This window comes from Borostomias antarcticus (genome assembly GCF_949987555.1).
Source record: "Borostomias antarcticus genome assembly, chromosome: 2".
Lineage (NCBI taxonomy): Eukaryota > Metazoa > Chordata > Actinopteri > Stomiiformes > Stomiidae > Borostomias > Borostomias antarcticus.
In genome coordinates, this window is record NC_140235.1 from 9,051,397 (window position 1) to 9,068,510 (window position 17,114).

Genomic DNA, 17,114 nt, shown 5'->3' on the forward strand with positions numbered 1-17,114 from the left:
GTGCACATTTATTGCAGCTTACAATGGACGGGACCCGTGCTGAAACAAGGGCATTTATCCATTGGAGATTATTAAAGCATTTTATATCTAGTCCTGTCTATAAAAAACAAAAAACAGCATTATAAAGACTAAACTTCCTCTCCCTCGCTGACAGGGTTGGAGAGTTAAAGGGGACTTAAGAGTTTCTCACTTTTTTCAGTGCTTCTATCAGTGCTGCTTTCATTTGAGTCTGTTATGGGCTAACACACAAACTTTGAAATAAGACAACCCAGTCATTTTGCTGCCAAATTGTGAAAACATGTGAGCTGTTCAGATTTTCCTGGGCTTCTGACATCAGAAGCTTCAATCTGATTAAAAATAATAATAATAATGGGAAAAAAAGCCTGCTGCATGTTTGACCTTCTGGAGTCACGGACAGTGATGGGGGGGGGGGGGGTTGTAGAGGGTTATACTGAAACAGAGGGTTATAGAGGCACGCTAGAATGTTTCATCTGAGTGGTAGCAAAAATATATGAAAGACATGTTTTGGGGACCTCAGAGACCTCAGTTAACTTGTTAAAAAAGGAGCATATAGGGGACATAAAATGTGTCTCTCAAGGCTTCTATATCTAGCTATAATTTGTCAGATCAGTGAGAGAGAGAAAATTGCATCAGGAGCCGAATTTGGTCCACATTTGCAGGTGTTTGTTCTGTTGATATATGTTCTACCTATTGAGGTGTGCTACCTAGCGGTTCTGCCCATGCGTGTTTATAACTCTAGACCTATGTGTAATGTATAGAGTATATATCAGATTGAGATCAGTTTATTGCCATGTATGGTTTACACATACAAGGAATTAATTTAGGTCGATGGTGCATACACTGATGGAGGATGGTTGGATGGGTCTTTCTGGCCCGTTTCAGGGCCCTGGAAGAGTGCAGGTCCTGGAGGGATTGCAATTTACAACTGATCACTCTCTCAGCGGAGTGGATGATGCGCTGCAGTCTGCCCTTGTCTTTGGCTGTGGCGGCAGGGTAACCTACCAGGTGGTGATGGAGGAGGTGAGGATGGATTGATGATGGAAGTGTAGAAGAGTACCATCATTGTCTCTGGCAGGTTGAATTTCTTCAGCTGTTCATCTCTAACAGTACCATGACATCGTTATTTATGTTTTTTTTTGTTTTTTTTTATTAAACAGGAGTAGTCTACTGAAGAATAAGTGGAACATATTAACATCTTTATGTAGGCTAAGATTTCAGGGGTAGTTCAATAGATCCCTCTATCAAGTAATGATCCTACTACAGAATAATGTACACCACTCCATGTCATACAAGCATACAAGAATGGGGAAGCATAATGATAAGTAGCATTTTTCGACAAGGCAGCATAAATTGGCAGAACACCGACAGAGTTGTCATTTCGTGGTCTAAAGAAATGGTGCTAGATTATTTTGGGCCTATTAAATAAATAAACCTTACTGTGAATTGTATGAATAGTCTTTCTATTGACATGACAGTTTATTTGATCAATTGACCTGTGCCCCAGTAGTAATAGCTAATGTATTTCTAGACAGGCGAGCATGTGATTAGAAGGGGTCCTGTGTTGCATGAGATGGGATTGGATTTCGTTGCAGTCTCCTTCAGTTCGTCCTCCAACCGGTGAAGCCGACGACTGTGGTGCGGTGCCGGAAACTCCTGAATAAAAGTCACTTTATTTAACCGCAAGCCTCATCTCTTACCGGTAAGCAAAGCAATAATATCCCTGTCTGCAGCCGTTGGCCCACTGACACAGGAACGTTAGCTAACGTTAGTCGCAATACATGATGACCATGCTTTCTGGAACAAGCTAAGCTAACAAACTGGGAAGCTAAGCTAACAAACTGGGAAGCTAAGCTAACAAACTGGGAAGCTAAGCTAGCTAGTTAGTGGTGCAAACCTAGCTAAGCTAACAAGCCAGGAAGCTAGCTAGTGCTAGGTTAGCTAGTGGTGCAACCCTACCCAGTGCAGCCATGGCCTAGGAAGGGCAAGTGTGTCAATGGCACATGTCATGTGGAATAGTTTGGACAGGTCACTACCATATTTAAAACGAGACCCGATTCAGCACGGACATAACTTTGCTAGCATAGCTGAGGACAGTGACGTTAGCTAGCCGTTAATGTTATTTTGTTTCGGCGTAACTGTAAGCTATGGCTAGCTATCTGGGGACTAGTGCTATAGCTTGTGCTACCTCGTGATGGTGGTCAAGTCAAACTTGGACAGTTGCGGTCGTTATCTAACGTTAGTTAGCGGAAGTCAGACATGGCTAATACTAGGAAAACAGCGAACTAGCTAGTATTGCTGGTTATAACTGGATAGCTGACGTTAATTGGCACTAGGAAACACATCGCGCTTGCTAGCTGACAATTGGCTGGCCAACGACGTTACATGACGTTATGTCAAAATGGATTCCTTTCACTACGTTAGCTAACTAGTTTACCTTCCCTACTTTAAAGTCGCACTGAAATTAAAAAAGCATTCTGACCCATTTTGGTTCACATAATTGGTCAGTGTTCACCTATTCAACAATGTATGCCCAAAAATTTACAAAATTCTACTTTTGTTGTAATCTTATATCAAAGTATATAATTTCTTACTTCCTGGAAAACGGTCACGTGCAATGCCGACAACAGGTACCTTAGATTTTAGGACAATAATCTCATGACATCCACCCGTCAATCCCGTCCACTTGTCAATGTTCCAATCAAATTCCTCTAAACATATGTCCCACCCTCATAGCTTGTTTGTGTCGGAAATACGTCAAACTACGGAAGTTAGATGATCTCAAATGTCCGTTTCAGTGCGACTTTAACGTTTCGGTTTGCACTACTATTACAATATGTTATCCAGTTAAGCCTGGCTCAGACTACAGGATTTTTGGGCTGATTTATCCCCGATTCACCGCTCCCGACAATCGGAGGAGAAATCTGGTCTGGAACGTTGGTCGGGGCCGATGATCGGCCCAGATTATTTTGTAATGTGAGGGGTTTACAGATCCAATCTTATACCTCCCGATCGGCTCGCAGACCCATCGGGGCGGCCCCGATAATATCAAACATGTTTGATATTTAAGATTATTACGTCCCGACTTTACATGTGAGACGGCGAGACCAGTGGTTCGTTGCTCCCTCGGGCACGATAAGATCCAGTAGTGTGTGATTAGCCGCTATTTTCAAATCTTGCTGTGTGTGCTTTTTTGAGATGCGCAAGAAGAATATCTGTTAAGATTCTCCTTATGTGCGTGATGTAACCCGATTTCGAAATTGGTTAGGATTTGAAATATCCTGTAGTGTGAGCCCGGCATTAGCGTATAGTTAGTTACTGGGCGTGCCAGGATTGTGACCATCGCCAGCTAGTACTAGCTAAGCTAAGTTAAAGCAATATATCGCGATATTTGGACCTTTACAAACATGTCTGGTGCTAATTCTCCAATTAGATTTACTAAAAGTAAGCTGAATCGTCCAAACAGTCTACTCAGAAAGACATTTATTACCTTTTAAAACTTGAGCCCCCGGGACGCAGCATTGTCGAAGTGTGCATGCGCAACGTTGTGCTTAAACAACACAGTAGTAACTAACTATTCCGTCGTCTATGGATAATATCATGTGTTTTTTAGCTCAATGATATCATGGCGGAGGTGAGAAAACCGAAGCGAAACATTACGGAGGAAGCCAGAAAAAGAAAGACAATCTGATAACGTTAGGACAGTACGACAGGGCACTTACCCGCAGAGCCTGTGGGAGCGCAGTTCCGAGAAAACGCTATGTATTGCTTTAACCTGTTCAGTCATGGTCATGCACTCTAGTTAAGTCGCAAGGCACACTCTAAGCATTTGTGGTATTAGGATTAACCAGCGAATTGTTAGGTAGCCTACAGTTAACTTCATGTATTATTGGGTGGATGCATGGCATCAGGGGATGTTGCCTCATCACACAATACTTGGCTGTCTTCTGCTGCTGAACTTCAGTCTGATGCATGTTGACCGGACATTCATGACATTGGATAAAGGTATAGCTTAGTGAGCAGTGTCAGAGATGGCCTATGTACCAGCTGTTGTGGCAACTGCAACATGCCCCCCCCAATTCTTTGACCAATTTCCATGTAAGCTATTAATCCTGGCCTTTTTGTTTAGTCTCAAATGGTTTCTTCATTGCTTTGTTAATGTCCTTAATAAACTGTTCCTGCAGTGATCTGTGAGGAATCATATTTCCTTAACCATGGATTGAAAGGCTATAGGTGATGTATGTGCCAAGGCTAGGTGACGTATGTGCCATGATGGCTAGATTGTTCTCCACCACACCTATGCAGTGAGTCACTGGGGGTGTGGTCAGCCTACCCAGCCTGTGTGTGGCCCAGCCCCAGTGTCAGTTCAGATTAGTCATGCACTCTGAGCTGCAATGGTGCGGTCACGCTTATCACTTATCAACTCAGCCGGAGAATCTGTAACTGCCAGGGAAGCAGTGCTTAGCCGATCGGATGGTGTCAGAGACGTGCAACCACACCTCTTGTAGTATAGTGAAGGAAAACGATTGTCTTGCTGAAATCATTACTAACTTTTAGATAAGAATAGCTACAAGAATTTGAGGAATTGCTGCAATGGTTGACTAAATTGCACGCATATTTTGAACTGAACTGTACTTTGCGATAAGAGCATTTTGATTCATATCTGTCTCTTCTCTGCAGGTAGAATGGCCGTGCCTCCCTGCTATGGGGATCTAGGAAAATCTGCCAAGGACATCTTCAACAAAGGCTATGGTATTGAGCCTAAAATACCACAGTGGGCATATGAGTTGTGTTAACCTGGGTTCAAATACAACAGCTGCGACAAGACTAGTTTTAATATGCCTGTGTCGTCAGTCTCAGTAAGATTTAACAGGTTTGCAGTTTCAGAACTTTAAATGTTCCAAATTATCAGTCAGAAAATAATCAGATTTTGTTCTAAAACTGCTTAAAATAGTTAGATTTATTTTATTTTTATTTTATTTTATTTGGCACATTATAAAATAAAACAAAACGATAACAATAATAAAAATTATACATTACAAAGAACACTTAAATTATAAAAGACATGCCAGGGAAACCAAAAAACCCTCAAGGGGCTTGAGTGGGGCTCCCCAATATCGTCTTGGCTGTAGTATGTGAACCAGCTTAAATGGGAAAGTTCTGCTTAAAATTACATCTGTTTTTCTATGCTTTCATGTCTATATATAGCTTACTGGGGTGGAGGACTCATAAGTGTGTGTGTGTGTATATGAAATGAATGTGGTAACTGTCCTGTCCTCTGAAGGGTTCGGCCTGGTCAAACTTGATGTCAAAACCAAGTCTGCCACTGGAGTGGTAAGTTGTGGACTTATCTAACTTTTTAGTATGAGGCCTACTTGTTCATTTTGACATGGCTGGCAAATAAAGGAGTTGTTGATTATAAAAATAAATAAAAAAATCTTATTACAGCATTGGTCTTGTCTATGCTAAGGTACTACAGCATTGGTATTGTCTATACTAAGGTACTATAGCATTGGTCTTGTCTATTCTAAGGCACTATTCTAAGGCACTACAGCATTGGTCTTGTCTATGCTAAGGTACTACAGCATTAGTATTGTCTATTCTAAGGTGCCATAGCATTGGTATTGTCTATTCTAAGGTACTACAGCATTGGTTTTGTCTATGCTAAGGTACAATCTGTGTATGTGGTGTTTCCTATATAGGAATTCAAAACAGCTGGTTCATCCAACACTGACACCAGCAAAGTGGTCGGCAGCCTGGAAACCAAATACAAGAGGGCAGAGTATGGCCTGACCTTCACAGAGAAGTGGAACACTGACAACACCCTGGGAACAGAGATCACAGTTGAAGACCAGGTTGGTCACAGGTCTCTTCAACATCTGAACTTCACAGAATTTTTAAACACACCCACCACACAAACCAGTGAGCATTAATTATCAGCTGTGCAATGAAATGGGTGTATGAAAGCTTCTCCTCCACTTTGTATATCTAACCAATAAACCTACCTGAACTTGTCCTGAAACCAACTTTATTGTGTAAATTACATCTTTCAGGTTGCAAAGGGGCTGAAGCTGACTTTCGACACAACCTTCTCACCAAACACTGGGTAAGATTTGTATAAATGTCACTGCAAATTCTGTACTGAGAGTGCTGTATAGTAAGCAAGACTATTTGCCTCTGTACATGCCTTCTTGCAATGATTGATAGAGGCAACATGCTCCACAATCCATGCTGCACATGCTTGAGAGGTCTGGATGTGTCGGGAGAGGCGAAGTCAGTAACAAGCTGGGTGCTCAAGTGGAACTTCGCTACACTACCATATTTCAATCCGGTCTCGTTTTGTGGAAGCAGTTTGCTTACACATTGCAGTTGTTTATTCCCAGTTGGCATACTGAAGCACTTCCTAGAGTCCTGGCCAGACCAGATTGTATTGGTCTTCCAGGAAGTGGAAACTATGTGAGGAATACTGCACATGTCTACTGACACATGGGTCACTGCAGTGGTCTCATCTTTTTTAAAGTGGGGGGGGGGGGTCGTCTCGGTGGGACCGCAGGCTAGCGCGTTGTTCTCCCAAAACTATCAGATTATAACTGAGCTTCATGGCATACAGCATCAGAGCCAGTGACTGATGGGAATTTGTCCTATACCCTACCCTGTGGCTAAAAGGGGAGAATTTTCAGAAGCTCTTGTAACAGCGTTTGGAAAACAAAACATTTCACGTGTATTTCAACTAGGCCTAGCATGCATCACTCAGTAGGCCTTTTAAAAACTGAATTCACCAATTTATGGAACAATTCTGCTGTATTTTACAAGGGAAACGGATTGAGTAGCGTTACTGATTGCATTAGGTTACACAGAGAGAAAGATAACAGTTGGGCTATTTCTAAACCATGGATGAGCTGTTAACATTACTGCTTTATCGTAGCTTAACAAAACATAATAGCCGTGCGTCCTGCATGACACGTGCAGTAAGGTTTACTCATTCAGATCTCACGTCTACGCAGTTGGGGTGTGAACAAAGTAAAAGCCTAGTCGTTTGCTTCTCCCCCGTCCTTCCATTCTCCGCCTCACTGGTTAGTGTGACAACGACATGCAGATATTTAAGATGGTTCAACATGGTACTGGTAGTCTGGTTATAGGCTACACCAATTTGTTTTTGCTGACGTACAACCCGATCACACAACATTTTTCACACAGCAGCTCTGCTGCAGGCTATATCACGTGATCACCACGCGACTTGCAGCCAGGGCTGCAGTGGCATCAGCAGATGTCGCCCACACCAAGACAAAATCCTTGCCGCCACGCCATACATTTGCTACAAAAACTAATACAAATTTGACTATATACTGTATATTAAAGTCCTATATTAAAAATCGTAAACTTTCAAAATATTTCTGCCTAAATGCGCTTTCAAAACCATGACAATGTCGTGCTCACTTTTTTTTTCTTCTCAACAATAGCTTGGGCTGCGTGCTCTGAATGCTGTTTTCTGTGGTCAACTCAAAAGACTTTGCGCGTGAAGGAATGTTTCCTTCAGCGAGCCTATTACAAAATAATGTAGGCTAGTGTTTAATCAGTGTTTGAATTGGACCAAAATGTGCTGGTAGGCTACCTAGCCTACTCTTCACTAGCATACATAGCAGTTTAAAATATATGAATGTTTGTAATCAATAAGTGGACTCATACAGCGTAGAGCTAGATAACGTTCCAGTAAGAAGTGCTGACAGCTCCTGCCCATCTCTGGCCTATTTGGTCTTATCATTTGCTGATGACAACTGGAGGATACTAAGGCATAAAGCCTACATTTTCCAGATGGACATCCAACAATATTTGAAGAGGAACAGAAAGTAGAATAAATTTAAAAATTGTTTCGATAAAAATAAATTGTCAATAAATTTGAAGAAAACAGTGTTTTATTTGGTAGACGTAAAATTGACACATCAGTTCAAGTCAAATAGACAATGAAAATATTGAAAGAGTGGACCAGACTACACTTTTAAGTGTGGTAATAGACAACAGAATCTGCTGGAAACCGCACATAAGTTATGTGCGCTCAAAGATGGCGAAGAGTGTGGGTGTTATGAGGATAGCTAGGCACTTGCTTAACCAAACGGCTTTACTTATCCTCTACCACTCACTTATAATGCCATATCTGAATTATTGTGTGGTCTGGGGCAATAACTATAAAACTAATTTGCTCCCCTTGTGTATATAGTCCAAAAGAGAGCTATCAGGACCGTACACAAGGCGAAATGCAATGCACACACTAATCCATTTTTTAAATCATCCGCATTGAAAATTTGGGACCTGGTTAAATTTAAAACGGCTCAAATTATGTATAAAGCATCTAATAATTTGCTACCATACAACATTCAGAATATGTTTTGCGAGAGGGAGGGTAGCAAGATGTATTATCTAAGAGGGAAACATAAATTTCAACAGCAGAGTGTAAGAACCACTCTGAAAAGCATGTGTATCTCTGTATGGGGTAACACTATGGAATGGTTTGGATGATGAGCTAAAACTCAGTAAAGACTTAAATCAATTTAAACAGAAGTTCAGAAAAGGAGTGTGGGTAACGTATGATAAGGAGGAGGAAGAAAGGGATGACCAATGATAAGACAATGTGGCTGACAAGGGAAATCTTGAGAGTTTTGTTTGTCTTGTTTTGAGTGTGTAGTGTGATGGAAGGGGGTTGGATACAAATAAGCGTAGCTTCTTCCACCTCCTTTTCAAACCATACAAGTAATTTTTGTTTTTTGTTTGTTTTGTTATTTTGTTATTGTTGTCTTTGTTGGTGTGATGATACAGTTTGAAATAAAACATTTGAATTTGAATTAGAATGATGTTGAGAGCAGTCAGGTAGGCTAACCTATTGCTTCCCCTGGACCAGTAAACTCTGTTCGGGTAAGTGCCTCATGCAGTTGTCTGATCGGACAAGTACTGTAAAAAATATAAAGTGTGATAAATATGTAACGTTATCTAAAAATACAGTGAAGAAACACGAAGTGGAGCTACACATGCACCCAGTAGCCTAGCCTATGTTTGAGCCGAAGCGGAGCCTCCATCTACGTAGCTTACGCGCTGCTGTCTGTCCGCAAGCATTGTCAAGGAGACGGCCCACACCACAAGCGGGAGTACAACATGCAAATCAGAGGCACTGCCCTGCTGACTGATTCATTGTCTTTTTGGCTGGCTGAACCGAAAGTTTAACGACGCTAGCTTGCGTTAATGTTCCTCCAGCCACCTAAAAAGTGCCAGTCAAAGCAACAGCAAATGCAACGGAATATCAGTTAAGCGTAGCCTAATCTAGCCTATTATTTATGTAAGGTATGTAAAAAAGGCAGTGATTGTGGTAGGAGAAGACAGGACCAGCACGAGAGTGGAGGGACGGTGAGAGAGGAGCGGATAGGTTGTTGAGAGGAGAGCAGGAGAAGAGAGAGGAGAAGGAAGGAGACGGGAGAGAGTGAAGGAGAGATTAGAAAGACAGTCTGATGATTTAGACGGTATGAGTATGCAGTTAAGCGTCAATGGGCATCAAACAGTAATTTGTATTAAATTAAACATTCTATCTATTATTCTCACCCCATAACTCAAAATTAAAGAGAACATTTCATGTAAACATGCTGTTTCAGTATACTTTTAAGTATACCTTTCACCATTTTGTTTTTTTCATTCTTTAAAAGTCAGAATACAGGAATACCAGAATACAAGAAACTAACACTCTGAAACTTTTCTGGGGGAGGACCCCAAGACCCCCCACGTTGGTATAGAAATTGTTCCTGTTTTGGCGGTCTTGAGTTTGGCACCACCACACCAAGAGACCAATTTCACAGAAACACTGGTTCTATTAGTAGTGACCAGCTCAGTGGCCTTGTGGTTACAGTGTCCGCCCTGAGATTGTGAGGTTGGTGGTTCGATCCCCGGCCAAGTCATACCAAATACTTCTTCTTTTTTTTATATGGTACCCAATGCCCCCCTGCTTGGCACTCCGCATCAAGGGTTGGATTCCGGGTAAGTCCCTGTGACGTACAGGCGTCATGTCCAGGGGGTGTACTTGTACATCAAGCTGCCTCACGCTAAAGAATCAGGAGATGTCCTATGGGCCACTAGGCTCCAGAACCATTGGTTCTGAAGGCTACTTACTACTTACTCTATTAGTACTGAATGGAGGTGATGTGTAGTGTTGTTGTGAGGAATAGATGGTAGACTGGACCTTTTTGCGCCACTGATGTGATTGGAAGTCACTTTTTTATTTTTATTTTTTTTTAACTTTACTGAAGCTATTGAAGTGATTCTGAAGCTATTTTACAGGTTGTTGTTTTTCCCTTGACCTGTTTAAAAAGTAGCCACTTTCTCTCTCTCTCATTCTTCAACAGCAAGAAGAGTGGCAAAGTCAAGGCCGCCTACAAGCGTGAATATGTCAACCTGGGCTGTGACGTCGACTTTGACTTCGCCGGCCCCGCAATCCACGGAGCTGCCGTGGTTGGTTACGAGGGCTGGCTCGCCGGATACCAGATGACCTTTGACACCGCCAAGTCTAAGATGACCCAGAACAACTTCGCCGTTGGCTACAAGACAGGAGACTTCCAGCTGCACACCAACGTGTAAGTGAGATAGTGGAAAGCCAGCTGGAGCAGAAGGTTAGTCTTAGATAGTGACAGCATTTGTATTAGTTATCTATATTCACATACTTGTAGGAGAGTAGAATAAAAGGAAATATTTTTTGCATATCAGAAATACTGCTCACGAGGGAGGGAGTACTTGAGCTGAACTGAGGGAGTACTTGAGCTGAATGAGGGAGTACTTGAGCTGAACTGAGGGAGTACTTGAGCTGAACTGAGGGAGTACTTGAGCTGAACTGAGGGAGTACTTGAGCTGAACTGAGGGAGTACTTGAGCTGAATGAGGGAGTACTTGAGCTGAATGAGGGAGTACTTGAGCGGAACTGTGCATTGGGAAAAAGATGGAGCGGACAATTGGAGTAACATGGAAATTTTAAAGAATGACAACGTTGTCCTCCCTTGTGGCTCCCTACTTTAGGAATGACGGTTCAGAGTTTGGCGGCTCCATCTACCAGAAGGTTAACGAAGACCTGGAGACGGCGGTCAACCTGGCCTGGACCGCTGGCAACAACAGCACGCGCTTCGGGATCGCCGCCAAGTACCAGCTGGACAAAGATGCTGCCATTAGTGTGAGTACGGTAGTGGGAGGGGGACTCATTGGTGAACTTGGTCCCTTACTCTGAGTATGGTAGTGGGAGGGGGACTCACTGGTGAACTTGGTCCCTTAGTGTGAGTACAGTAGTGGGAGGGGGACTCGCTGGTGAACTTGGTCCCTTAGTGTGAGTACAGTAGTGGGAGGGGGACTCGCTGGTGAACTTGGTCCCTTAGTGTGAGTACAGTAGTGGGAGGGGGACTTGGTGGTAATCTTGGCCCCTTAGTGTGAGTACAGTAGTGGGAGGGGGACTTGGTGGTAATCTTGGCCCCTTAGTGTGAGTACGGGAGTGGGACTCACTGGTGAACCTGGCTGCTTTGTTTTAAGCATGAGAAAAATAACCTGAAGGTACACCATTGTGTTTTGTCTTTTCAGGCTAAAGTGAACAACACTAGCCTTGTTGGTGTTGGCTACACCCAGACACTGAGACCAGGTAAGATGTTTGAAAATCAGACATGGTTTGAATATGCTTGGTTTACGCATTTGACCCAGAGCTGTACAATAGATAGATGGATACGGTATTGATCCCCAGGGTGAAATTGTTACAGCAGTAGCAACAACAAAAAGGCACAATCGGGACTAAATAAAAACTACACATTAAATGTACAAGATATTGCAAAAGTATACACTAGCGCAATAAAATAAACAGGTAAGTAAGAGTATTTCACCGTAGATAACTTAAGACTCCTGGATTGTGTGTCTCACTGCTCATGTGGCTTCATATCCATACTAGCTGTCCTCTGGTTGTGTGGAGCACTACTGAGCATGCTCCATACACCTCACACTGTGAGTAATAGGTCACCTACAGGAAGTACCCTACTCCCTGGCCTGCATTCAGTATTACACTAGAGCTCTGGGAACCTCTGAAGTCTTGGCTTACAGGGAAGTGGCTCGCTGATGAATACCTTTTAGTATCTGGTCGGGAACACAAATTAGACTTGCAGGTTAGCTGGGTTGAATATCTGCTCTGATGGGTTTAGCTACAGTGAAATTTCCCTGAAAGGATGTCCTCTCTGCCCTCTGCCCAGGTGTGAAGCTCACCCTGTCTGCTCTGGTCGATGGAAAGAGCATCAACGCTGGAGGCCACAAGCTGGGTCTGGGTCTGGAACTGGAGGCCTAAACACTCTTGGTGACTAAGGAGACAAGGGAATATCAGAAGAATCTTGGCCTTAAATGTATTTCCAACTCAAACCAGCAAAGGGATATCTGGAAGGGATTTTTCAAAGGCTACAACAGCAACAAACTGTCATTTTATAGCACCACCTCATTTGGACAGTGGTTTTGTCATCAATCCTGTCCAGGTTTTGCTTTTGTCATTTTGTTTCCGTTCAAAGACTTTTAGTGGATCGATGATTGAATCACTCATTGCGTCTATCCAACACTGCCATGACAATGTAAAAAAACAAAATACACACCATCATGTGGCTGCCTATGGCTTCTTTTGTGGTGGTTAGCTGTGGTGGGCTTGGTCATACCTTCCTTATGTTACTACTTTAATATTATCTGGTATATTCCTCAGTCTGTTCACACCACTCATTTGCAACCTTGTTATTCAGTACACTAAACCACTCCACTATTATTATTTAAATACTGTTGTACCTTTTTTTTCTCATCCCCATGTACACAAGGACAAGCTTCTGCTGTGTCATACCGTTCTGTTTGTGTCAGCCATCAGGGTGAGAAATGTTATATTGAAGATGAACACTGAGCCCTTCCTCAAATTGAAGTTTTTGAGTTGGTGGAACCTGTGTGCTTGGTCAGCCAGGCAGGCTTTTTTTTCTTCTACTGTTTGCAGACAGATTGCTAGGGGTGGGGTTTAAGGTTCACAGTAATGCCAAATGGATCATTATTCCGGATGTGGTGCAAGCAAAGTTCAGTGTGTACTCTCTCTCTCTGTGATGGCAGCTGAGACCGGACTCACTGGGAAACCTTGGTGGTCCTTGTGTGTGTGTTCTAACTTTTTAATAAAGTCTTTGAACTCCACGTGTTTATTGCTAATTATGGAATAGACCACTCATTTTTACCACAAGGACTCTTTTATACGCTACAGGTATATGAACCATGAAGACCGGAGGGTGTAGAGTGCTGTTGAGGTAGCAAGGTCAATCAAACAATGTACGGTGCCGTCAGCGGGTGTTCAATCTGCACCATAAAGCTGATGGATGCAAGTGGTTTGGCAGGGGTCACCTCTTTAGATGCCAAGGAGACCTGTTTAACAACACTGATGTGGGAGGGGTTTTGAGTGGGCCACCATCACTGAGTGCATTTTATAAGAAACTTAAGTAACCTACTGTACACACAAGTAAAAGCTATAAACGAGAGTGCAATTCAAGTAGTATTTATTTCTCAGCACATTCAGGAATTGCCAGTCACATCTCAGTGGGGCAGAGGAAAACGGATCCAGCAAAATACAGCTTTGATTTGTTTACATTCAATATTACATTAGTAGATAATTAGATCGTTTAAGAGTTCTTTAGATATATTCAATATTACAACAGTAGATCTTTCCTTTGTTACATTAGTTGATATTTCAACAGTTAATTGATGCATGATATATAACAGGCTTTAATAGTACCCCCAAGCCAAGCAATTGCAGGTTGTAGGCTATTGATAGTCTCCAGGGCTTGTGATGATCATGCAGTTTCACAGGAAACTATATATACCTGTCCTCTGACAGGTCATTCTAAACAGAGGTTTTAGAGTCAGCTTTCTTCTGTTCGACTGGCTCAACTTGACCGTTGGACAGTTTTGCATCAGATTTCCCTTTATCCATTCCATTCCCCTCAGCGAGGCTGTTCTCCACCGATGATGTCTGTTCGGTCAACCTCCCATCCACCATCTTCTCTTTGACTGAGACATCCTGTTGTTCCACTGCTGCGTTCTTAGTTGCAGCTACCTCAGCGTGTTCAGATTTCCCCTCTTTTGGGCCATCAATTATTGTTTCAGAGACTTTCACAGTCTCTGTTTCTAAAGTTCCATCTTTAGGATCACTCATTTTCTCTGGTTCTTTAACATGCTCTGATTTAGTCTGAGTTGTACTACAATCTGGCACCCCCTTGTGCAGATCCTTGTTCTCTACAACTGCAGCTGCCTGTTTCTTTGACTCTTCAGATTTCTCTGAATCTGTTTCAGCTTGTTCCCCACTGCTTGTCTTTTCATTAACATATGATGTAGGAGATGTCTCTGACATCACGGTTTTGACTTCCTCAACAGTTGTGACTATCTCTTCCGGGCTGCTCAACTTCTCCTTTGTTGGGCTGACGTCTTTTTCAGGGATTTCTGGCCCTTTGTCATCATGCTCAGGTGTTTTGCTTGGAATTCCTTGTGCTTTGTTGCCCTCTGATGACATCACAGTTTTGACTGTCACCTCAGTTTTGACTATCTCTCCTGGGCTGCTCAACTTCTCCTTTGTAGGGCTGACCTCTTTCTCAGGGATTTCTGGCACCTTATTGTCATGCTCAGGTGTTTGGCTTAGAATGTCTTGTGCTTTGTCGCCTCCTGATGACATCACAGTTTTGACTGTCTCTCCTGGGCTGCTCAACTTCTCCTTTGTAGGGCTGACGTCTTTTTCAGGGATTTCTGGCCCCTTGTCATCATGCTCAGGTGTTTTGCTTGGAATTCCTTGTGCTTTGTCGCCCTCTGATGACATCACCGTTTTGACTGTTTCTTCCGGGCTGCTCAACTTTTCCTTTGTAGGACTGACCTCTTTCTTAGGGATTTCTGGCCCTTTGTCATCGTGCTCAGGTGTTTTGCTTGGAATTCCTTGTGCTTTGTCGCCCTCTGATGACATCACCATTTTGACTGTCACCTCAGTTTTGACTGTCTCTTCCGGGCTGCTCAACTTCTCCTTTGTAGGGCTGACCTCTTTCTCAGGGATTTCTGGCACCTTATTGTCATGCTCAGGTGTTTGGCTTAGAATTTCTTGTGCTTTGTCGCTTCCTGATGACATCACAGTTTTGACTGTCACCTCAGTTTTGACTGTCTCTCCTGGGCTGCTCAACTTCTCCTTTGTAGGGCTGACGTCTTTTTCAGGGATTTCTGGCCCCTTGTCATCGTGCTCAGGTGTTTTGCTTGGAATTCCTTGTGCTTTGTCGCCCTCTGATGACATCACAGTTTTGACTGTCTCTTCCGGGCTGCTCAACTTCTCCTTTGTAGGACTGACCTCTTTCTTAGGGATTTCTGGCCCTTTGTCATCGTGCTCAGGTGTTTTGCTTGGAATTCCTTGTGCTTTGTCGCCCTCTGATGACATCACCGTTTTGACTGTCTCTTCCGGGCTGCTCAACTTCTCCTTTGTAGGGCTGACCTCTTTCTCAGGGATTTCTGGCACCTTATTGTCATGCTCAGGTGTTTGGCTTAGAATTTCTTGTGCTTTGTCGCCCCCTGATGACATCACAGTTTTGACTATCTCTTCCGGGCTGCTCAATTTCTCCTTTGTTGGGCTGACGTCTTTATCAGGGATTTCTGGCCCCTTGTCGTCATGCTCAGGTGTTTTGCTTGGGATTCCTTGTGCTTTGTTGCCCTCTGATGACATCACAGTTTTGACTGTCTCTTCCGGGCTGCTCAACTTCTCCTTTGTAGGACTGACCTCTTTCTTAGGGATTTCTGGCCCTTTGTCATCGTACTCAGGTGTTTTGCTTGGAATTCCTTGTGCTTTGTCGCCCTCTGATGACATTACCATTTCGACTGTCACCTCAGTTTTTACTGTCTCTTCCGGGCTGCTCAACTTCTCCTTTGTGGGGCTGACCTCTTTCTCAGGGATTTCTGGCACCTTATTGTCATGCTCAGGTGTTTGGCTTAGAATTCCTTGTGCTTTGTCGCCTCCTGATGACATCACAGTTTTGACTGTCTTCCCTGGGCTGCTCAACTTCTCCTTTGTAGGGCTGACCACTTTCTCAGGGATTTCTGGCACTTTATCGTCATTCTCAGGTGTTTTGCTTGGAATTCTTTGTGCGTTGTCGCCCTCTGATGACATCACTGGCATTGCTGTCTCCTTGGCTAGATTAGTCTTCGGCTCTACAGTGATATCAGTGGGTTTCCTGCCCTTCTCTGAGGGCACAGGGAGAGCCTCCTCCTGTACTTCCCTAGCACCTTCTAGTTCCTGAGGCCGTTCTGAGTCTTGAAGTTTATTCTGGTCAGGAGTAGCGATCTCATCAACCTCACCTCCTTCCTCGTTCTCTGCCTCCTCTGCTTCCTCTCCCTGGTCAGGGCTTCCTGCATCACCATGATCCATTTCCTCTGACGATGTGTGAACATGCACCCCCTCCTCCTCTGGTGTCACATCCTCCCCTCCGCTGCTCCTGCTCTCGGGTTCGACTCCCCCCTGGTCCTCCCCCTCTCCTCCCTCCGACCCCGATGTCTCCACCTCCCTGGTGGTCTCAGTTAGGATCTCCTCCACAAACTTGTACTGGGGCTCCGCCCAGCGGGAGCGGCCCCCCTGTCTGGCAGGGCGGGGCAGGGTGTAGACTGGGGACTGACGGTAGATGTAGGACGTAGAGATGTGGTTGTCTGAGATGGTCGACAGGTGAGTCTCCTCACCCTCCAGTAGTTGCCTACGAGAAGGGACACTTCAATGATATGCGTTTTACACTTTGAGCAAAACATATAGCCTATGATGCAGAATGAGTTTTCAACATCATTTTAAAATAGTTAAACATCATTCTTTTGGTTTGATGACCTTGAAGTTAAGGTGGTGAGCAAGCAATGAGAGGAGCTCAATTCTTAAGCGCCCACCCAGTATGTTCGAGAAGGGAAAAGGTCAGATCATTGTTAGAAATGACAGGTTGTTTTGTTTCAGTAGAGAGGATTGAATTTATATAGAATTGTTAGAGTAGGCAGGGGTGGTGGGGTTGCTATTTATGTAAAACCTTGCCTGTCTGTTTC

At 43.5% G+C, this 17,114-nt stretch overlaps 1 protein-coding gene across 1 annotated transcript; it reads left to right on the forward strand.

Moving 5' to 3' along the window:
* The first annotated feature begins 1,596 nt into the window (after positions 1 to 1,596).
* LOC311324911 (non-selective voltage-gated ion channel VDAC2) lies at positions 1,597 to 13,199 on the forward strand. The gene is made up of 9 exons (XM_084457508.1): positions 1,597 to 1,720; positions 4,699 to 4,770; positions 5,303 to 5,352; positions 5,721 to 5,873; positions 6,072 to 6,124; positions 10,398 to 10,625; positions 11,061 to 11,211; positions 11,610 to 11,667; positions 12,263 to 13,199. Exons 2-9 carry the CDS (start codon positions 4,704 to 4,706, stop codon positions 12,352 to 12,354), a joined length of 852 nt encoding a protein of 283 aa, XP_084313634.1. The 5' UTR covers positions 1,597 to 1,720; positions 4,699 to 4,703; the 3' UTR covers positions 12,355 to 13,199.
* Positions 13,200 to 17,114: the final 3,915 nt, after the last annotated feature.

Bases quoted from the DNA above. Each gene is read 5' to 3' on its own strand.
- LOC311324911 (XM_084457508.1), top strand. From the start codon at position 4,704: ATGGCCGTGCCTCCCTGCTATGGGGATCTAGGAAAATCTGCCAAGGAC. The intron at 6,125-10,397 runs GTAAGATTTGTA...ATTCTTCAACAG, and splicing joins ACCTTCTCACCAAACACTGG to CAAGAAGAGTGGCAAAGTCA. The intron at 10,626-11,060 runs GTAAGTGAGATA...TCCCTACTTTAG, and splicing joins TTCCAGCTGCACACCAACGT to GAATGACGGTTCAGAGTTTG.